The following is a 19,319-nucleotide window of genomic DNA, read 5'->3' as shown; positions in this document are numbered from 1 at the left end:
TCATGGGTACTAATTGCGCCTCTTGGCATCCGAGGAGGATGTTGCCCCTGTCGCGTCGTGTCCTGAAAGCTGTGTCCCTCAACGTTGCTGTGTTCACCTTGTGTTTGCCGAGAGAAGATATATATGCGAGTCGGAACTTCGTCTATCCTATGCTACAATTTGACTCACACTCACGCCCTTGCAAGACATGAGGCTACCCATCGCACCCACCTTGGCCTCGGCCGCCGTCTTTGTCGCACGTCAACAGACTGCACCCACTGAAGCTACTGCCGGTGTCAACAATACAATCATCCCCTTTGAACCAGCACCTCTTCCTCAGGCTCACTGCACATCTCCCATCTACTGTCCGGGCCCATTACTTCAGGCCGTTCAACTATCGGGCTTGTTCAACGACTCGAAAGAGTTTGTCGATCGGGCGACACTCAAGCCAGTCGAGCAAGTGGTCGCTGCATTTGCCGCCCTCGGCGATGGTAGCGGCAGGAATGTCACCTATAGCGAGCTGCAGACATTTGTCGATGAGAATTTCGCTGAAGTGGGAGGCGAACTTGTCGCGGCTGACCTGGGGGAGGAATTCGTCCCGGACCCAAAGTTTCTGAACAACGTCACTGACGAGGTCGTCAGACTGTGGATCACACAAGTACACAGCTACTGGCCTCTCTTGGCCAGGACCACCAACACCAGTGCCTTGATTGATGCCAGCCCAAGCACTAGTACCGATGATTCCCCAAGCCCAACTGCATCGGATGCCACCCCGACCAGCACTGACTCCAACATCGCTTCGACTGGGAGTGCAAGTGTCTCAGGAAGGGCTCTCAATGATACGGCTGCGAGCCTTCAGGCCTCGCAGCAAGTCGCTGCAGAGACTCCGCAGAGCAACGACAGCGATGCTCTGATGATGGCCACTTCCTCTTTCATACCATTCAAGTCGCCGCGCACCTTCGTCGTCCCGGGTCAACGCTTTCGCGAGCTTTACTACTGGGACACTTACTTTGTCATCCTCGGGCTGCTGCGCTCCCAGCTCTCCTCGGTAGCGCTAGGCATGCTCGAGAACTTCGCCGACCTCGTCGAACAGTTTGGATTTATTCCCAATGGCAACCGCCTCTACTATCTGAATCGCTCCCAGCCTCCAATGCTGACACAGATGGTGGACGTGTACTTGAACTACACAGGAGACGCTACTATCTTGTCGCGCTTACTGCCTCTACTCGAGCGGGAATGGGAGTGGTGGAACATCAATCGAACTATCGAGATTACCTCACCTTACTCAAACCGGACCTACAACGTCTCGCACTACGACGTTGATACATCGGCACCTCGACCCGAGTCGTACTTCGTAGACTGGCAGACTGTGGAGCTCGCAGGCAAAGAGCAAGGACTTCAATTCACTGACGAGGAGAAGGCGAGGCTGTATGCTGATATTGCAAGCGCTGCAGAGAGCGGACACGACTTCAGTCTGCAGAGGTGGTCGAGGCAGCCTTCCTTCATCGGCGATTTGGCAGAGCCGGTCTCGGATGTGAGCGGCACTCCCACTCGACGTCAAGATGACTCTGCTGATACTGAGGCCACCTCGACAGCGGACACTCCCACCACGGCGACGATTCCTGCCGCTGTGTCTACCTCACGAGCTTTGCGATACCTTAACACTGCCAAGCAGATCCCTGTGGACCTGAACGCCATTCTCTACAAAAACGAGATGGCGCTGGCTCGTTTCCATAACATCACTTACCTTCCAGCCCAGTCCGGTAATTCCTCATCCGCTGACGCTGGCAACAGCACAAGTCCATCACCTCTCGCTGCAAACGCCACCCTCGTCGAGCTGTGGTCCAGTCGCGCTGCCGCGCGTCGGGAAGCCATTCTCGACCTGCACTGGAACGCTGAGCTTCTCTCTTTTGCCGACTACAACCTGACCTCTTCATTGCGATCGACTCGCTGGTCAGCGTCGAGCCTCTGGCCATTCTGGGCGGGTATCTTGCCCAATGAATTCACTGCAGATAATCAGACGAAGGAGGAGCGGGGTGCTCTGCTGCAAAGTGCCTTCGCTGGAGTGCGATACCTTATCGACAGGTACAATGGCTCCCTCTCCACTACTCTGGCAGCTACGAACCAGCAGTGGGACTTTCCAAACGTCTGGGCTCCCCACACTCAAATTGCCATCGACGCCCTGCGAGCACTCCCTCAGGACCTTGTTCGAGCAGGTGGAGTAGCCAAGCCCGCTCCCAATGGTACCTTCGAGCTCATACCCGCTGCCAGCGTACGAGAAGATAACGTCACGGATGCAGAGCCTACGCGTCTCACTCAGCTCGGCGTCTCGTCGGCTGACCAGCTTCCACTGCAGCCTCTCGCCTCGAATCTCAACGCTTCTTCCCACTCAGACGAAGCCTTAATCGGTCAGACTTCCCCTGATTCGGGTCTGCAGTACGTCGGCGTTGCACCCTCAAACGTCGGCAACGCCTCGAGCGACACAGAGCTATGGACCGACACGCTCATCCGCTCTCTTGCCAACCGGTTCGTGGCTTCATCGCTCTGCTCCTGGTATGCAACGGGTGGACAGCTCAACCTGAGCACCCAGGCGGGTCGCGATCGCTGGCCTCCTCAGCCTGTCCCCGCAGGCACATCAGACACTGGTACGACGGCAGCTGCCTCCCCTGGACAAATGTTCGAAAAGTACTCGCAGACGAGTATTGCGGCTGCAGGTGCCGGAGGCGAGTATCAGGTGCAGGTGGGCTTTGGATGGACGAATGGAGTATCGATTTATTTGAGTGCAGAGTACGGCGATATCCTGCAGGAGCCAGTCTGCGCATAGTAAATCGTCCCCGGCACCTCTTTCAAAATTCCTTCGTGCGAGCTTGTGGGTATCATACAAAACTTCTCTTATGACTGTAATGAATAATACGACCATATCACTAGCTCGCTCGGTCTGCCATCATATCAACTGCAGCGTACCGCCATTCTAGCGGATCAAATCTCGCTATTCCTCCTCGTCTCTGTTTTGTCGTGCTTGGTAGGAATCCTCTGGTGATGTATGACCCACGTTGCGTTCGAAGGCACAGATTACAGAAAGGTAACATCAATCCCATTCTCTCTGTCCCTCCCCGTGCAAAGTCCTCACTCATCAGCCTTGCGGTAACCAAACGAGACTCTCCTGCCCAGTGCAGTCACCCCACCTCCACCGCCAGGAGCAGCACCAGCACCAATGCTAGGACGCGCAATCATGCTCATGGGTCTTGGTCGCCTCACTCCCTCTCCAGGAGCCGACGATGTCGAAGTCACTGGGCCGGGAGCATCACTGCCTCCTCCAGGTCGGATGAGGCCAAGTGTCCCGACAGGAGCAGCGCCGACGCTTCCGATCAGGCTGGCGCGGGGTAGCCTGCTCAATACTTGGGGCTGTTGTTGAACCTTGGCTACTCCGGTCATCATCGAGGATGAGGCAGATGCAGGTTGGGAAGAAGAAGAGCTAGGCATAGGGATGTGTGACTTCCTTGGGCTACTACCCGCTGTTCGAGCGGCAGATGTGGTCGGTCCACTCGAAGAAGAGGACGAAGTGGAGGCGGAGCTTTGATTTGTTCCTGCTCCGAGCAAAAAGGGTCGAGGAGGTTTACGGACCGAGCTTGAACCAGCAGAGGCTGTGCCGGTGCTCGCGGAGCTGGAGGACACGACACTGCCACTGTTGCTGCTTCTTGCACCGCCTGCTGAGGACGGTCGACGGGTGAGCTGACCTGTAAGCGCCTCTGACGGTCGGGGAACGACTTTCCTGGGGCTTGACGATGATGAGGGGAAAGGACGCGAAGATGTCGCTGTGGAGCTGGGAAGGTCACGGACGCGGGCTGTGGTTGAGGAAGAGGAGCTTGGTGCGCCAGCTCCCAGAGAGGGCCGGCCAATCATGCTGTGTGGCCGCTCCCTTGGTCTGGCTGAAGAACTCAAAGAGGAGGAAGAGGAAGAAGTGGAGGAAGCAGGCGCTGCGCCGCTTCCAACCAGAGTCACTTTAGCTCTGATAGCCTGAGGCGGTTTCATGCTACCGTCTTCGGCTACGAGCTGAGGCAGGCCGGATAACCTCCTCATACGGGCAGCACTTGCATTAAGAGGTGGCCGAGAGCGTGGTGTGGTTCCCACCTGAGTCGCTGTGCGGGGAGTCTCGCTGCTTGCACCGGCGCCAACTCTTTGTCGCGGCGTGGCAGGGACGCCATGTACAGCCGAATTTGCAGGCACCATAACGCGAGCTGCGCTTGAAGTCGTCGCTCGAGCGAGGCCCTCACTGCTGGCAGAAGGTCTGCTGGTGGTCCTCGCTCTCACGCCTTCGGTCACGCTTGCTCTCAAGGGGGCCGTGAGTGGGACTTGAGGCGTGTCAGAGATCTTAGATGAAGAGCCTACGATCATAGAATGAGGTCTGGCTCTCGCCGAGACTTCACCTCTGTACTCTGCTAGTGCTTCCAGCATCTTGACCTTATCGCTTGACTTTCCACCAGGCATGGCTCGGTCTAGAAGAGCGGATGCGTACAAGAGGCTCTCCTCGCCTTGCTCATCGAATATGTTCGACGTTTCTGAGGTGTTGGACAAGGAGCGCAGCCCCAGGGAGATGGTAGAGTCCGCTGCATCCTTGCTCGAAGGGCGCCCGAGTCCTAGAGTACTTCCGCTGGTGCCAATTCTCGAGGGTCCTGCCGACTTGCGTACAGACGCAGCTCTTTTGATACCTCGTTTCGGGCTTGCCTCGAGCAGCTTCTTGTCAAAGGTCTCGTCGCCGAGGTGCCTGGCTTCCGCCAGAAAGGAGTCTTCGGCGGAACCCATCAAGTCGAACTCTGCCATTGATGTGTTGGGGCCTCGAGAGAGATGCAGGGTCATGGAGACATCTTCGTTGGCTATAGTGGACAGTGGATGGGAAGTCAGTACCGTCTACCTTGACAAAGAGCTAGGAGCTTAGCCCTCTGCCACTCACATGACTGATTGAGTATAACCTTGGCTTTGAGTGGAGCGGTCTCTTCCTCCCGTCTGTTGCCTCTGGATGTGTTGAGCAGCGGCTTCTTGAATGGCGAGGTGGGCCGCCCGCTTGTGCCGATGGTGCGCTTGCTGGGCGAGTGAGCGCTTAGCTCTGCGAACTTGTCTGCGATTGCCTTGCGCGAGGGGGACAGCTGGAGGCTGGGTGACCCAGCAGAAGGCCGAGCAGAGGGGAACTGAACCGCAGAAGCCATGTTGGATGATAGAATGGTGGTATGTGTTGATTGAGTAGGGTCCCGGATGCAAGATACGAATGAGATCCTCACTCAGCTCCTGCTTCCGACGTGTGTGTACGTCTGTGTGTTACTTTCGGTTGGGGCTCCGTCCAAGCAGCATCTACCAAGTAACACATCGGAATGGGCCATCGGAACGGAACCTGCATCTCAATCTCGGAAGCGGAAGCGGCCCATGTCTGTTTGCGCTTTCAGCTGTCTGCGCCCTGCCTGCGTGTCTCGCCTGAGGTGGACAGGATTGGAAATCTGTGCCTCCGCCTTGGCTCAGGCGCCTGGGCTGCGTCGTCGACCCCACAGTTGCTGCTGCCTTCGCATCCGACTCAATCACACTCGTCCCGACGTCGCTCATCACCTCACCTCGCCTTACCAACTCGTCGACCACCCTCACCTTCCTTCATAAATCCCGGAGCTACCACAGGTTGTCCCTTTCGCGCCACCACCACATTAGATCCATCAACATGTCGGAGCAAGAGAAGTCATCCTCCTCGGGAGAGGGAGGTCAGGCAAAGAAGATCACCATGGAGCAGCTCCAGGAGCATGACAAGACAGGCGACCTCTGGCTCCTCATGGATGGCAAGGGTGGGTATCTTTTGCAGGGTATGAGAACGTAGACCCATCCCTGAGCGATCTGCAAAGGTCATTCCGATCAGTCAGCAGGGCAGTGAGGGGAAAGGGGAGAAGCCTCACCCACGACGACCTTCGGATCGCCTCAATTGCTGACGCACAAGTGACTAACCAATCAATCCTACTCTTCAATCCTGACAGTCTACGATGTTTCCAACTTCATGGACGAGCACCCAGGAGGTGACGAGGTCTTGGTAAGTCGCAACGACAGATGACTCTCGTTCTCTTGTATACTTACGCTACCGATCCCTCCATCTCTGACAGACCTCCGAGGCTGGAAAGGACTGCACAGAGGCATTTGAAGACGTCGGACACTCCGATGACGCCAGGAGTTTGTTGCCGCCTATGCTCGTTGGCGAGCTCGAGGGAGCTGTGAGTATCTGCCAGTCCAGCAATTGGTGGCGGTCGAGACGGCGAATACCGCCTAAGCAGCTAGCTCATCATATTTCTCCCCATCGCTTCTGTGTGTCCACAGGTCCAGAAGGCCAAGCAGACTGCTAGTTCGGTCAACCAGTCAGCACAGAAGAGTGGAAAGTGAGTTGCAACGAAAGCACGAGCCAAGGCATGATGGACGAGGTGGCACGGATGCACTCGGCTGACCTTGTGCTCTCAATGCCAACCCTCATTGTTCCACCCCCTCACAGCCCTCTCCTGATGTTCATCGTGAGTATTACAATGGCAGACTGCTTGTCGAAGCTTGAATATGTTGCTGATCACACTGCCCCGCACTGCTTCACCCTCTTAGCCTCTCCTCTTCCTCGGAGCATACTTCGCCTACAGGCACATGCAGTAGATGGATTTTATTCATTCGCGATTCGTGGCACGCATGGGAAGCAAGGAGATACGTAAGGGGAGCGAAAGGACTCTGTTAGATCTGTCGAATTTGGCTCAAGGCGGGCTTCGGAGTGGCAGGCTGTCCACCTTCGATGGTTTCACCATCCGCTATCCCCTCGCCCGGCCCAGTCGTTGTGTTCTCCTATTCCTTCCTTGTCTTTCGCATATCTCTCCGTAGCAGTAGAGCCATCGACGCATATTCCCTGTTTTCCAGTGCATCAAACGACTGAATCGCCGGACAGTGATGAGCTTGCTCCTCCCCATGGCTCTGCTCTGCCCCGCCCGCCTGTCCCGGGCCATTGCCTCTCACGACCCGTCCACGGAAGGCCCCTTCTCACCGACTGCCACCTGCCAGAAGTCGCTACACCCAACGTTGGACAGCCACAGGCCCTTGAAAGACGGATTGGGATGCTAGCTGGGGGGACAGGAAAGGTGTGCGATGAGTGAGCTCAGACGGAAATGACGGTGATGCGCCCCGTCCCTGTCCCTGTACCTACATGACAGATCGCAGGACTTGTCATACGGGCGGCGAAGGTCCGCGGCTCGCAGCGGGAGACACGGAGATGCTTAGCTGGCTTCGGAGGGAGTGAGGTAGTGAGATTGAAGCTCTTCTGCTTCGTCTACGTCGCTCGCGAGATGTTCAGACGTGCGGACAAAGGCGACATGCATGGAAGCAGACTACATGGCTGGCTGAGATGTTTTGTATTTCCTCTACCCGTCTGTGCAGTGCAATGAGTATCGCAAGGCTGCAACCTACTGACGGAAGCGAAATGATGTGGTGTGATGTGTGAAGAAGTACATGGGTCGAAAAGGTGAGACAAGGACAAAGACGCGACTGACAGGCCGAGAGTGGACCTTTAGACCTTGAAACCCCTGGACTTCCTTCGTCCACGACCCTCCTCGAACTTCCTTCCGGTGCTGCGAACGTAAGGCTTCTTGTTCTTGTGGGGACCGAAGCCAAAGTGCCTGACGGACTCCCTGGCGTTCTTGGGACCACGGAGCAGGACAGTGTTGGATCCCTTGGGCGATCGGAGGGCCAGCTGGTCGAGCAGCAGAGCCTCACCACCGGCGGCCTCGATCCTCTCCTTGGCAGTCTGGGTGAATCGGAGGGCAGCAACGGAGAGCTTGGGCAGCGAGGTCAATCGGTTGTCATCGGTGATGGTACCGACGACGACGATGGTCTTGGGTGCCTCGGAGCCCTTGGCAACACCACCGCTGTTCTTGGAGAGGTAGACCAATCGAGAGACCGAGACGGGAGGTCGGTTGATCTTGCTCATAAACAGTCGGCGGAGGACGACCTTGTTGAAGCGAGAGTCAGTTCGTCGAGCCAAGAATCGGTAGAGCTATTGAGACAAAGATGGAGAGGTGACTGTCAGCATGTGTGCTTGAGACAGGAAGATCGGATGGCCGCCTTGACGACCGCATCTCGCAGATTCCACGTCCTGCATTGGCCTCTGTTTGAGAACTGCCGCAATCGTCCACCCGCTGATCCTCTTCCCATCCGGCAGCCATCTTGACACCCTCTGCTGTCGCTCCATGTTCTGTCACCATCGCGGCGGGCTTCCATCATGTGTCCCCCCTCAAAGTCTTCCTCCAACTCAATGCCGTCTCGTCTGCAATTGCTTCCACAACAATCGCCTTAAATCTTCCCGCTCCTGAAGTTTGCCCATATGCTAGCAGGTCCGGGGGCGATGCTCACCTTGACGAGCAGGAGGAGGTAAGGGTCCTCGCTCTTGGGGGCCGTACGGCGTCCGTTCTTGACGTGGTGCTTCTTGATGTCGATACCCCTGTGAGGATGAAGAGAATAGCAGGAGGGATGCCGCTTGTTCAGCGACTACTTCTCACCATATGACCAATGTTGTCCTATCCAAGCTTTCTCCCTCCTTGGCCTGCCCATTGTCTATCCTGCCTGCGATCTCCGATGCTCACATCTTCTTCTATTGATTGGCAGCGATGAGGATGAAGCGGTGGGGGGAAACAAAGCAAGGCGGTGAGCAGCGAGTCCTGTATATGCGATGCCTCGGCTGACAGCAACGTCGAAGTGATGCTCACGAAGGTTGTAGGAGGTGGTGTGAGGGGTGACAGGTGTGAAGCGAGAGCCGTGGGCAAAATTCGAGGTTGGAGCGTCCAGCGCTGGGCGGCGGCGGGCAGCGGGGGCGAGGGCTTGGGCGGTGGCTGGAACAGTGCGCGCCAGAGCGGAACCGCAGAAGGGAAGGCGCCCCGCCCAGCCAGAGCGGCGCTTGGCCCTGCTTGGCCCGCATCACGAGCGCAGCGCCGCGAAGGAAAGGGACCCACGCAGAGGCAGAGAGGCAGGGGCAGCAGAACAGCCCACCAGCCCGCACTCGCAGCACTGGCTCACAAATTTCAACTTGGCCCTGGACTCGCCCCTCTCCCCTTCCCTTCCATCACCACCTCCTCCTCCCACAAAACAAGACAAGATGTCGTCGAAGATCCAAGTGTCTAGCGTGCGACAAAACATCCAGAGCCTGCTCAAGGCTTCTGAGGAGAAGCACCGAAACTTCAACGAGACCGTAGAGCTCCAGATCGGTCTCAAGAACTACGACCCTCAGCGTGACAAGCGTTTCTCGGGTACCGTCAAGCTCCCCCACATCCCCCGCCCTCGCATGTCCCTCTGCATTCTTGCCGATGCCGCCGACGTTGACCGAGCCAAGCTCATCGAGCTCGAGTTCATGACCGTCGAGGACTTGAAGAAGCTCAACAAGAACAAGAAGCTCGTCAAGAAGCTCGCCAAGAAGTACGATGCTTTCCTCGCTTCCGAGGCCCTCATCAAGCAGATTCCTCGTCTCCTTGGCCCCGGTCTCTCCAAGGCTGGAAAGTTCCCTTCGCCCGTCTCCCACGCCGATGACCTCGAGAAGAAGGTCAACGAGGTCAAGAGCACCCTCAAGTTCCAGCTGAAGAAGGTCCTGTGTCTCGGTGTCGCCATCGGCCACGTCCAGATGACCGACGATGCCCTGCTCGCCAACACCATGCTGGCCATCAACTTCCTCATCTCCCTGCTGAAGAAGAACTGGCAGAACGTCAAGTCGCTCCACATCAAGAGCACCATGGGCAAGCCAGTCCGAGTCTACTAAGCTACTCGCTTGGTTTCTCTACCTTTGTGTCCGTTGAAGGCATCGACAGTATTCTCGATCAAAACATGGCCGTCGCACGCTATACCCAGCCACTTCTTTGCTGAAGGTTCGGTGAGGGGAGCTCGATCATCTGTCGCCTCCAAAACCGCCCCCTCGTTCCTCATGTCACTTGGTTGTATGCATTCAATTCAAATGATATGATGAGGGCCAACATTCGTCTGTGTGTGGAACGTCTGTACTGACTGGGTGTAGAGTGGTGTAGAGAATCGGTTTGTCCAGCGACCGACTTGAGGTACGTCGGGATGCGATGAGCTTAATCACCTGTCAATGCCCTCGAGGTGTCGTTAAATGCTGTGCTTCCTAGCGTGACAGTCCGTTTCACCTCGTTGCCTACTATCAGCTACTTGTCCGCTCATTGGCTTCTTCGAAAGTTCGCTAGAAAGGCTTGGTACACTCTTGTACATTGCAGAAGATGTGATGCCTCTATGGAGAATGTCATTCGAGGCCGCCACGCCGCTTTGACCCCCTTCCGTCACCCTTTCACAAGAGCCCGTAATGCTTCTCTCCCGCATCCCGTCGCCTGCTTGCGGGCCGCGCTGCAGCTATAGAGTAGCGAAGACTGCGTTTCAAGATGAGCGCAGAGTCTTGAGCGCAAGTGACACTCCAACCATCACTTGCTCAAATGAGTGGTGCCTGACCGGCACGAGTCTGAAGGGCGGAGAAGCCAGATGCTTTTGCACCCCACGTTGTGCAACACGGACCTCCTTCTGCTGATCAGAGCTTCTCAAGACGTATAATTGCGAGCCGTGGGTCTTGGCTGTACCTTGAGTGACATCTCTGGGGAAGTTTCTTTCCCCGCAGGTCGATTCTGACGACTGTCCATGATTGCTGCTTCTCATAAGGAGCGAATGCTCGACGTACCCTGACCTACTTATTTCTCCATCAGCAGCACTCAATATTTGTCGTACAACATCATGGCTACAGTCCGGAGCGTGCCTCATCTCCCTTCTCCCCTCTTCCAGCGCAGATCCGAGAACCGCGCCAAGCCGCTCCAGCTTCCTCATCGAGTATCGGGACCCAGCGACTCGGGTGGCTCAGCTAGCAGTAGCGATCGATTCATACCTCCGAGCACCAACGATAGAGCGAATGACCACAGCTCTACTCTTCCTTCGGAAGACGCCGCAGACGGAGTGAGTAGCTCATGAAGTATGTTGCGGTACGCACCAGACACCATCTTACTGACCACGTCTATGACCAAAACAGGCGGCACACGACTTCCGTCCGCAGCCCTGTGTCGAACCTCTCTGCATCGATGATCTCTTCCTCAAATTGTCGATTGCTCCACCACGTTGTGAGGACGCAGCACATGTTTCCACTGCTCCAAACAAAGAACGTCGAATCTCTCCTACTGCTTCAGCAAGCTCCAGCACAGACTCGCTGTGGGGCACACCTATCGATGCGACGGCCATCAGACTGGGCCTCGTTAGTCCTTCGGGCGGTCGAACTCCTGTTGTATCTCCTCACCCTGGCCCTAGCGGCGACGCCTGCCCTTCGCCAACTGAGCGGTGCAGCACTCCCACCATCTCTTCAAGCCGCAAAGACCCTGCTTCCCTCTCTACCGCAACGCCTTCACTGCTCGCGGTGGAAACGTCTAGAGCTGTGATGCTCCACACGGCAGAGTCGTGTCTTACTTCGGCCAGTAGTGCTCTGGAGAACGATTGCAGGTCTAGACAGCTGGACTCACCCTCTCGGGAGCCTGCACAGGTCTGCAGCGGGAGACGCTCCTCGATGTGACCCTGAAGTAGGGGAGCTGATGGGACAATGACGCTCGTGAATCAGCAACAAGTGCTATTCTAGCAGACGACCACGACCTGATCTCTGGGACAGAGGCCGTCAATATCTCGTATGTCGGACGTACACTCCCACTTGCAATGCAGCTCTTTTCGATAAATGGCACGAGCAGGACTCGCACCCGAAGAGGAGCAAAAGCGGTGGATGGAAAGCTTCCAGCTAGCTCGTGCGGCCTACCTTCTTGCTGAGCCAAGTAGATGACCCGTCGCTGTCAGCTTCCCTTCTAGAACGAAACATGCCCATTCAGGGTCTTGGCGGCGCAGCAATCCCGGGCTTTGATGCGAGAAGAGAGGCGTCAGCATTACCTTGAGGAGTATCAAGGAGGGTTGAGGGTCCTACTTGATGTTGATGAATGCTGTGAAGGCTTCGTTGATCTCCGCCAGGTTTCATTCGGCGATTGTCCCTTTGACCGTTGCTTCCTCGTCCTTCGCCCCATGCGATTTGGATCCTTCCTCGCCTGCGTGACCTATGTATTGCTTACGCGAAGTGAACCTACAGATGATGTTTCTCGCTCCTCCCTTTGTACCACATGCAAGACCTGTTTCCGCTTCCACGCCACAGCGGTACCGCCTTGGAGAAGCCACCTGCATACTTGGGGTAAAGGGTCCGACATCTCGAACCCTGTTTGGCCGCTGCGAGTGATCAGACGAGGCTTGAAGCTAAGAGGGTTCAGGGAATACCGAGGGCACCCTAGTGCACTGGCCCAGTCGTCGGGCATGTCGCAGCACGTTGAGACGGGGTAAAATGTTCGGACCTTTGTTCACAGAAGCTGCATGAGGGGAAAGGGGAAGGCGGGGAACGAGGGGTGATACAAGGTTCCCTGCAGTGGCACGGCGACCCCTGGCCCAGTGGTGCAGAAGGACCCTTGCCTATCCTTTCCGCGGTGCGGCCGGCATTTGATCGGGACAGCCACGCATGCGCCACGCCACGTCAAGAGGGGGAAGCGTGGGAAGACTCCTTGGCCCAGACTCCAGACTCAGGTAAAGGTGAGGATGACAGCAAGAAAGGTCACCAACTTCTCAGACAGAAGAGCAATATAGCGGTCGTGACCTTCTCACATGCAATAGGGTCCTGCCCATTGCTATGCACGTTTTGTGTAAAGGTGTGCGTGCGTGATCGGGAGGGTGGTGGTGCCTGTGCTCGGGAGATGACCCTGACTGGCGAATTAAAGCTCACCCGGAAGTGAGGCGTGTGGCGGGGCGGTCTTCTGCAAGGGCCTCGATCGTCCAGGCGCATCGGCGGTCGGGGTGCTTGCGCGTCTGAAGGGTGTCATGGCTCTAGACCGGCTCTAAATAGAATTGCTGCCAGCCCTCTCCAGGCATCTCGCCAGAGTGCGCTCAAAGAAAGTGCCCGGCCCAAGGCAAGGCGCGGGAAGCCAAAAAAGGGGCCGACCAGACTCTTCCAGTGCCGGAACTACCGCGGCAGCGGTCATGGATGACAGTGGCCCTTCTGTCCCACTGGAAGCAAAAGGGTCCCACCAGCACCCAGCTCCGTGTAGACCCTGATGCCCAGCTGACCCCTCTCCTTAATCTCCTTCTCTTCCCACGACCATTACCTCCATACTCTGGACCCTGAAACTCTCCCTTTCCATACCATACTAGCCACTGCTCAGAGCACCCACTTTGGCCACGTTCTCGTCCTTTGCACGTCTCCCATCGCATACACCCATCGACTCACCCTTCGGAGTCGATAACTTCCGGCTCGCACGACACATGCACCGAGAAAGTCTTCGGAAGCAAATCACGTCCTTCACACCAAGTACTTCGCTGCTCCGCGTTCACCTTCAAGAAGCACACGTCTCTTCGTTCCTACGGAAGTCATGAGCTTTCACCTTCCTTCTGCCGCTTCGCGCGGCATGGTCTCCATCCTCAATGATGGACAGGAAAGCAAGGCTCGACACACTCTGCCCGCGATCAGTACCGTGCCGTGCGACTCTCCCACGGAGCAGAGTCCAGCCTCTCGCCCCGCAATGCTACCCGCACCCAAAGTCAACGATGTCATGAACAACAGCTACTCTTCGGTGTCGTCCTCTGCGACGCAGAGCAGCAGCATCTCAGGCAACTCCACCGATGCTACATCCCCCGAGCCCTCCCCTCAGCCCTCGGCACATAGGAGCAAGGAACTCGACGCTGCACAAGACCCCGCAGACCAAGAGCAATCGCCCAATCCACCGGACTTCGCAGCTGCGCGCCTGCCGATGTCCAAGGCCACAGCACCGGCAGTCGGGGACATGGACATGGACACTACGCCTGACCATCTATCGTACCCAAGCGTCGAAGGATCAGATATTGCCTCGTCTTCCTCTTTGACCCGGCAACAATCCATGGCAGACAGCAGCGGAAGCAATAGTCCCAGTGGCACCAAGAAGCGCTACCCATGCACTCATCCCGGCTGCGACAAGACCTTCTCCACTAGTGGCCACGCAGCGCGTCACAACCGCATCCATACAGGTCAGAAGCCTTACCGATGCATGTTTCCCGGATGCAAAGCGACTTTCTCTCGTCAAGACAATGCACTGGCTCACTTCAGAACTGGCCACGCCCTGACCAAACAGCGCGTCATCGGAGACTCTGAAGATTCTCAAGCCGATGCGACAGGTGCCCTCGCCGGAGGGACTCTAGCCGACCCTGATCAGCAGGCTGCCGTTGAGCTGGGACGAAAGGCCCTTGAAGAAGGGACCGCCATTGCTGTCGTCCGTGAAGGCAAGGTGGAGAGGACAGTGGGACTTCCTCATGCGCCGAAGCGAATGGGTTCAAGCCTGCGTGAGAGAAAGTCTTCCGAGGCCTTGGTTCAACACGCTGAAGTGGCGGATCCCTTGTCGAACAGTTTTCATGAGCACACAGGTCCACGTCTGGGCCACACGCCCGCCTCCGAGTACGCACAAAGCCGGACTGCATTCGCCAACGTTGATGCCCGTCAGCGTGCTCACGGCCCGCAGGACATGCGCAGCTACCACGGAGGCCCCGCCAGCGCCAGCAGCAGTAGCACTGCCTCCTCTTCCCGCATGCACCCTTACCACTCTGCCGCTCCCATTAGCCACCGAACCTCATATCCCAATATGAGTGAGCAAGGGCTCGATGTGCCCACGAAGAGGCCTACGTCCTCAACAGAGAGGAGCTTTGGCTCGGGTGGCTACTTTCCTCTGCAGCCTGCCCGCTCTGGCGTACGAAACGACGATGCAGCCAAGCGGAGTGCGTCGCAGTCCGGTTATACGATGGGCGCTCCGTCAAGCACCTCAAGCGGTCTCAGAAGAGGCTCGGGAGCGCTCCTCAGCATGGGAGGTGCAATCTCTCCGCCCATTGCCTCCTTCTACCATCATTACCCTCCCGCACCTTCCTCACCCGGCGCATCATCGGTCTCTTCCACGTCATCACTACGCGGCCACTTGCCCAGCCTACGTCTAGACAGTGTCGGTTCAAACGTGCGTGCCCAGCGAGCTCTCCCAGCCTGGAATAGCAGCAGCCAGCAACAGCAACCGCGACAGCAACGCAATTCCTTGACAGACTGCCTGCGCGGCACCAGTACTGGTAATAGGCCGGGTGAGGTCGAGGGCGGACCCTCCATCTCGCCACCCTCTACGCGTCCCCAGTCGGCCTCGTCATCGTCTCACAGTCCCTTCGCCGCCTCCGGGCTCCTTCACCTACCTGAGCTTGGGCAGTCATCGGCACGCAAATTTCAGTTGCCCCTCTCTTCAGACCGAACTGGGGCGGTCGGTGGTGGCTACAGCGTATCTTCGATGCGTCACAGCCCTGACGGCAGCGACGCGTTGAAGCTGCCCCCTCTCAAGTTCTCTGCTTAGGTGCGGTCGAAAGCGCGTGTGTCCTGTCTTTCCATGTAACCCCTCTTGTCATGTCATTTGCTAGAACCCTTCATGATGCCCTCGTGTAAACGACTACCCTATATCGTATTGCTTCTGCCATGCTCTTGCCATGCAACCTCATACCATAGCGTTTAGGAATACAACTATGATATCCATGATGATTGTGTGTCCTTGTCGCGCAGAGCCGAACGAATGCTTTTCGGTTGTCAACGAGTCCATCCTCTGGTGTCTACTGAGCGCACTGGATCGGTAATCACGACCCGCTTTGCTCTTTGCTCCGTGTTTGAGAAGCTGATGCGCCCCCTCATTCCAAAGTGACAACACACAAGGTGCTTGGCGGCTTCTCACCACTCACGCCTTCTCCTCGGAGCCACTCCCTCATGTGATAACACTTCCAAGGATGGCATCTTCACTCCCGCCAGAGACGCCAACCCGCGCTCTCCTCAAACGTCTCCACAGGCGCTCCTCCGTCCTCCCGACCTCCTCTTCGAGCAACTGTCTCGACCAGTCGCCCTCCTTGCTAGGTCCACCCACAGAGCATTCTGCTCCACCTGCCGATCGGGTTGGCGACAGCACAGAACAGGATGACAGCGACGACACGCACTGCGCTGACGATGTACCAGCAGGGAACCGCTCAATCATCACAATCGAAGAGTCGACTCTGAGTCAGCAAGACTCTCGAATTCGTCAGCTACAATGGCAGGTAGAAGAGCTGCAGATGCAGAAGCAAGAGGTGGAAGCGGAATTGAGGAAGAGCAAGAAGAAGGCTAGAGAGGGGGTGACTTGGGATACTGCACGGAAGCTGGAGCGTGAATTCGAGGCTCAGGAGATGGTCAGTGAGAAGTGTGATCCATTGTCCGACATGACTCGAGGCAGGCTGACTCCTCGCTCGTTCTCGCTTCCAGATACTCAAAGGTCTACAGCGAGACAACGAGCGTCGCACAATCGAGTCGGAGCGCCTCCATCGCAAGCTACGTACCATGTCAGACTTTCTGCAGCAACATCACGGCGATGGTTGGCATGGGCTCGTCTTCGGCGGTCGAATCGACAAGACCTCCCTGGAATGTGGTCCTTCACCCCTTTCGCAGAGAGCACAGGGCTCTCGCTTGACCGAAGTCTCGTCTAGCGACCAAGCATCGGCCTCCGCAAACATGTCCACCGCTTCGTTGTCATCAGGCCCTTTGCCTGGGCAATGGCTGTCACCGGCTCAGACTCAGAGTAAGACTGAGCTCAGCAGGGACTCGCTCAGTGTAATGGGCACCCCAGAAGCTCCTCAACCGAGATCCACGCTCCAGAGTGCCTCGACCGAAGAAGGCAACATGACGGCGATAGATGCGAGTCGCTGGGCGGATGCGGAGGCCAGCTTCGATACTACCTATGCTGATTGCAGTCATACCACCAGCGGCAATACGAACACCGGCGATGCGTCCGAAGAGGCGAGCCACAACGACTCTACGCAGTGCCTCTTAGCCAGCGAACGCGAGCGGCCCACCATTGAGGAATCCGTCGACGAAATAGAAGCATTGCAACGGCCTACAAAAGCAGCTGTACCGGCCAAAGATCAAGAGATCCAGGACATTAGCCAGATCTTGGCAGCAGCATCATTGCAAGAGCCTTCACAGCCGAGCATTCAGCAATCCCATGAGACACCGTCGCGCAGGGCCTCTCTGCATCAGCACCAAGCGCTCCGAGCACAGCTGGAAGAGACGAGACTGCTCCTCGAAGGCTTTGCAAGAAGAAGCGCCCGGCGCGAGATGGAGCTTATAGAGATGCAAGAGCGAGCAAGGAATGACCTAGAAAGGGGCCGGGAGGCACTAGAGGGGGTAGCGGAGCGAATATTGTGCGTAGGACCTCCGTGAGCCGGGGCAGTCTTCGTTTGCGGCCATGAACACGGATGAGCTGGCAGAATTTCGCATACCACGGGCGCGCTCTACCCATCCCATAGATCCGACGAGACAGTACAAAGCACGGAGCTGGTTGGACCAGGTCACCCATCTTGCCGGTCTGCTCCGTCCAGGATATATTTTCACGCTATTTGCGGAGTGGTTCTGAGTGACATTGCCGAGGCCCTCGGAGCAACGCGGCGCGAAATTGCGTGGCTCACCTGTCTGTGCCTTGCCCCGCACCCGCACTTTGCTCATTCACCCCCTTCCGCCTGGATTCCGTCCGGTAGTCGGCCCAGATTCTCAGAGCCGTGGCGCTGATCCACCCCCGCAATACTCCCTCAACCAACCAACCAACCCGAAATCACAATCACCAGCCCCTATTCACTCTCCTTGTTACCCTTCCGCACACGGCCACCATACGCACTCCCCTCCTTGGTCATACTTCCTTCGCGGCGGGCTCGGCCGTGAAGCACTCATCACCCCTTGAGCAACGTACCCCCACCGGCACTCCCGAGCCTGGTCACGATTGCGCATCGGCAATCTCCAAACTCCAGTAGCCATCCAAAGAAGTGCCGGGAGTAGGCTCCTACACACCGTTGCTGTCTCCATAGAAAGGCCAGCCGATTCAGACACAAGTGGTGTCGCCTTGCCAACGCGCTAGACCCACCTCTGGCAAGGCCCAATCCGGACACCACCATCGCACGCTCCCTACATCATACTCTATCTGGGCCTCCCACCGGAATCATCCACCACATCCTCGTCACGGCCCGACCGTATACACTACTCCGTGATGGCTCTTAACCTCGATGATCTCATAGGCTCCATGCAGTCCGTCCATGCAGGCGATCGCGGACAAGGTATCGAGGAGATCCGAGAGAACCTCCGGCTGACACTTGGTCAGTCGGCCATGGGACCTCTTCAAGTCGAGGGCTACTCGTCGGCATCGGGAAGTGGCGCCATGAGAATCAATGGGAGATACGGAAGATACGACACTGGTGCTTCGGGCAGTGGTAGCAGTGCAGCGGGCACCGCCAAGAAGAGGCGCATGCTCAATCGCAACGGCTATCCTCAGCCACATCACCATGCTCACCCTCCAGCTTTGCATATGAGGCAGCGTCCGCACTACAGCTCCCCTTCCCACTCTCGTAGCAGGGAAAGGGCGCGAGGAGGATCAGGTCTCGCCTTCAAAGACTCGATTGAAGGCCAGCATTCTGATTTGATAGACGGAGGAGAGGATGCAGTTGGAGACTCAACGATGACTGGCGAGGACGGCGCCGGCACATCCTACTTCAGTGGCAGCATCAACAGAAACTCAAATTACCACTTGAGCAACAGCGGTGGAGACTATAGCATACCTTATCCATCGCCTGTCAACGGACTCACCTCAACACACACGCAACGCCTTCCATCGGGTGCGGCGTCTGCAGCAGACATGGCACTGTCGCCCGCCACATCATCGTACCCGAGGAGCTACACCTCCAACACGTCCTCTAGTGGCGCTGGCCCTTCTTCCTTTGCATCCACATCCGCATCATCGCATTCAGCAGCTGGCTCCTCGGGCTTCTATGGGATTGGCAACGGAGCAGCGCCACCTGCAAATACACCACAGCAGACGCCGAGTGACAGAGATGACACTGCTCTGCTCCACCGAGTCGCCAGACCAGACGGTCGTGGAGAGGATCTGATTTGGGAGGGAAGTGAAGATGTCGAGGGTGAGGCTGCAGTGGGCGCATCAGCCGTCTCGGACATCGATGTCCTTGACGAAGAGGAGCCAGGACCTGTGTCGAAGTACCTGGCATCTCCCCCGAATGAGGCAAGGGGCAGTGGAGGTAGCTCATCAGGAGGGTATGATCTCTCGCGACCTGCTTCCAGTAGTCCCAAGAAGCTAGTCAATGGCTTCACGCCTACGCTTCTGTCTTAGGCGTACCCCCATCTGCCTGTCTCCCTGAAGTCCGCTTACGTGATGCGTCCCGCTCTCTTACCAGCGACA

General features: G+C 57.1%; 11 protein-coding genes across 11 annotated transcripts; 8 read left to right on the top strand and 3 right to left on the bottom strand.

Annotated features, from left to right (window-relative positions):
- The first annotated feature begins 39 nt into the window (after nucleotides 1–39).
- On the top strand, nucleotides 40–3,153 carry BCV69DRAFT_284372 (glycoside hydrolase). The gene has a single exon (XM_025493016.1). It carries the CDS (start codon nucleotides 188–190, stop codon nucleotides 2,801–2,803), a length of 2,616 nt encoding a protein of 871 aa, XP_025346379.1. The 5' UTR covers nucleotides 40–187; the 3' UTR covers nucleotides 2,804–3,153.
- On the bottom strand, nucleotides 2,955–5,290 carry BCV69DRAFT_47970 (hypothetical protein). Its single transcript, XM_025495322.1, has 2 exons — nucleotides 4,931–5,290; nucleotides 2,955–4,853 (listed from the first exon to the last, which is right to left on the bottom strand). The coding sequence occupies exons 1-2, from the start codon at nucleotides 5,181–5,183 to the stop codon at nucleotides 3,106–3,108; spliced, it is 2,001 nt and encodes a 666-aa protein (XP_025346378.1). The 5' UTR covers nucleotides 5,184–5,290; the 3' UTR covers nucleotides 2,955–3,105.
- Nucleotides 5,291–5,567: 277 nt separating this feature from the next.
- On the top strand, nucleotides 5,568–6,807 carry BCV69DRAFT_284370 (cytochrome b5). The gene is made up of 6 exons (XM_025493015.1): nucleotides 5,568–5,801; nucleotides 5,988–6,040; nucleotides 6,111–6,218; nucleotides 6,322–6,380; nucleotides 6,491–6,509; nucleotides 6,592–6,807. The coding sequence occupies exons 1-6, from the start codon at nucleotides 5,681–5,683 to the stop codon at nucleotides 6,637–6,639; spliced, it is 408 nt and encodes a 135-aa protein (XP_025346377.1). The 5' UTR covers nucleotides 5,568–5,680; the 3' UTR covers nucleotides 6,640–6,807.
- A 559-nt stretch (nucleotides 6,808–7,366) lies between these two features.
- On the bottom strand, nucleotides 7,367–8,740 carry BCV69DRAFT_284368 (60S ribosomal protein L18). Its single transcript, XM_025493014.1, has 3 exons — nucleotides 8,610–8,740; nucleotides 8,380–8,467; nucleotides 7,367–8,023 (listed from the first exon to the last, which is right to left on the bottom strand). Coding segments are annotated over exons 1-3 (576 nt in total). The 5' UTR covers nucleotides 8,612–8,740; the 3' UTR covers nucleotides 7,367–7,537.
- Nucleotides 8,741–9,118: 378 nt separating this feature from the next.
- Nucleotides 9,119–9,910, top strand: BCV69DRAFT_290924 (putative ribosomal protein L10a.e, cytosolic; the record flags this gene model as incomplete). Its single annotated transcript, XM_025493734.1, has 1 exon — nucleotides 9,119–9,910. One exon carries the CDS (start codon nucleotides 9,119–9,121, stop codon nucleotides 9,770–9,772), a length of 654 nt encoding a protein of 217 aa, XP_025346375.1. The 3' UTR covers nucleotides 9,773–9,910.
- Nucleotides 9,911–10,646: 736 nt separating this feature from the next.
- Nucleotides 10,647–11,734, top strand: BCV69DRAFT_47795 (hypothetical protein). Its single transcript, XM_025495321.1, has 2 exons — nucleotides 10,647–10,962; nucleotides 11,036–11,734. The coding sequence occupies exons 1-2, from the start codon at nucleotides 10,747–10,749 to the stop codon at nucleotides 11,564–11,566; spliced, it is 747 nt and encodes a 248-aa protein (XP_025346374.1). The 5' UTR covers nucleotides 10,647–10,746; the 3' UTR covers nucleotides 11,567–11,734.
- On the top strand, nucleotides 11,669–12,499 carry BCV69DRAFT_47776 (hypothetical protein). The gene has a single exon (XM_025495319.1). The coding sequence runs from the start codon at nucleotides 11,902–11,904 to the stop codon at nucleotides 12,364–12,366; it is 465 nt and encodes a 154-aa protein (XP_025346373.1). The 5' UTR covers nucleotides 11,669–11,901; the 3' UTR covers nucleotides 12,367–12,499.
- Nucleotides 12,487–12,905, bottom strand: BCV69DRAFT_47789 (hypothetical protein). Its single transcript, XM_025495320.1, has one exon. It carries the CDS (start codon nucleotides 12,857–12,859, stop codon nucleotides 12,632–12,634), a length of 228 nt encoding a protein of 75 aa, XP_025346372.1. The 5' UTR covers nucleotides 12,860–12,905; the 3' UTR covers nucleotides 12,487–12,631.
- A 1,041-nt stretch (nucleotides 12,906–13,946) lies between these two features.
- Nucleotides 13,947–14,147, top strand: BCV69DRAFT_251389 (the first and second Zf-C2h2 domains from Krueppel-like factor 10; the record flags this gene model as incomplete). Its single annotated transcript, XM_025490427.1, has 1 exon — nucleotides 13,947–14,147. A coding segment is annotated over one exon (201 nt), but the record flags the coding sequence as incomplete, so codon positions are not given.
- Nucleotides 14,148–15,773: 1,626 nt separating this feature from the next.
- Nucleotides 15,774–17,461, top strand: BCV69DRAFT_313957 (hypothetical protein). Its single transcript, XM_025495076.1, has 2 exons — nucleotides 15,774–16,275; nucleotides 16,349–17,461. The coding sequence occupies exons 1-2, from the start codon at nucleotides 15,844–15,846 to the stop codon at nucleotides 17,300–17,302; spliced, it is 1,386 nt and encodes a 461-aa protein (XP_025346370.1). The 5' UTR covers nucleotides 15,774–15,843; the 3' UTR covers nucleotides 17,303–17,461.
- Nucleotides 17,462–18,119: 658 nt separating this feature from the next.
- On the top strand, nucleotides 18,120–19,250 carry BCV69DRAFT_313956 (hypothetical protein; the record flags this gene model as incomplete). The annotated part of the gene is made up of 1 exon (XM_025495075.1): nucleotides 18,120–19,250. One exon carries the CDS (start codon nucleotides 18,120–18,122, stop codon nucleotides 19,248–19,250), a length of 1,131 nt encoding a protein of 376 aa, XP_025346369.1.
- Nucleotides 19,251–19,319: the final 69 nt, after the last annotated feature.

Source organism: Pseudomicrostroma glucosiphilum (genome assembly GCF_003144135.1).
Source record: "Pseudomicrostroma glucosiphilum strain MCA 4718 unplaced genomic scaffold BCV69scaffold_12, whole genome shotgun sequence".
NCBI classification, from domain to species: Eukaryota; Fungi; Basidiomycota; class Exobasidiomycetes; order Microstromatales; family Microstromataceae; genus Microstroma; species Microstroma glucosiphilum.
This window is presented reverse-complemented; position numbering and strand designations above follow the sequence as displayed.

Bases quoted from the DNA above. Each gene is read 5' to 3' on its own strand.
- BCV69DRAFT_284372 (XM_025493016.1), top strand. From the start codon at position 188: ATGAGGCTACCCATCGCACCCACCTTGGCCTCGGCCGCCGTCTTTGTC.
- BCV69DRAFT_47970 (XM_025495322.1), bottom strand. From the start codon at position 5,183: ATGGCTTCTGCGGTTCAGTTCCCCTCTGCTCGGCCTTCTGCTGGGTCA. The intron at 4,854-4,930 runs GTGAGTGGCAGA...TGTCCACTATAG, and splicing joins GGTTATACTCAATCAGTCAT to CCAACGAAGATGTCTCCATG.
- BCV69DRAFT_284370 (XM_025493015.1), top strand. From the start codon at position 5,681: ATGTCGGAGCAAGAGAAGTCATCCTCCTCGGGAGAGGGAGGTCAGGCA. The intron at 6,041-6,110 runs GTAAGTCGCAAC...CATCTCTGACAG, and splicing joins CAGGAGGTGACGAGGTCTTG to ACCTCCGAGGCTGGAAAGGA. The intron at 6,219-6,321 runs GTGAGTATCTGC...GTGTGTCCACAG, and splicing joins TTGGCGAGCTCGAGGGAGCT to GTCCAGAAGGCCAAGCAGAC.
- BCV69DRAFT_284368 (XM_025493014.1), bottom strand. The intron at 8,024-8,379 runs GTGAGCATCGCC...TTGTCTCAATAG, and splicing joins ACCTCCTCCTGCTCGTCAAG to CTCTACCGATTCTTGGCTCG.
- BCV69DRAFT_47795 (XM_025495321.1), top strand. From the start codon at position 10,747: ATGGCTACAGTCCGGAGCGTGCCTCATCTCCCTTCTCCCCTCTTCCAG. The intron at 10,963-11,035 runs GTGAGTAGCTCA...TGACCAAAACAG, and splicing joins CGGAAGACGCCGCAGACGGA to GCGGCACACGACTTCCGTCC.
- BCV69DRAFT_47776 (XM_025495319.1), top strand. From the start codon at position 11,902: ATGCGAGAAGAGAGGCGTCAGCATTACCTTGAGGAGTATCAAGGAGGG.
- BCV69DRAFT_47789 (XM_025495320.1), bottom strand. From the start codon at position 12,859: ATGCGCCTGGACGATCGAGGCCCTTGCAGAAGACCGCCCCGCCACACG.
- BCV69DRAFT_313957 (XM_025495076.1), top strand. From the start codon at position 15,844: ATGGCATCTTCACTCCCGCCAGAGACGCCAACCCGCGCTCTCCTCAAA. The intron at 16,276-16,348 runs GTCAGTGAGAAG...TCTCGCTTCCAG, and splicing joins AATTCGAGGCTCAGGAGATG to ATACTCAAAGGTCTACAGCG.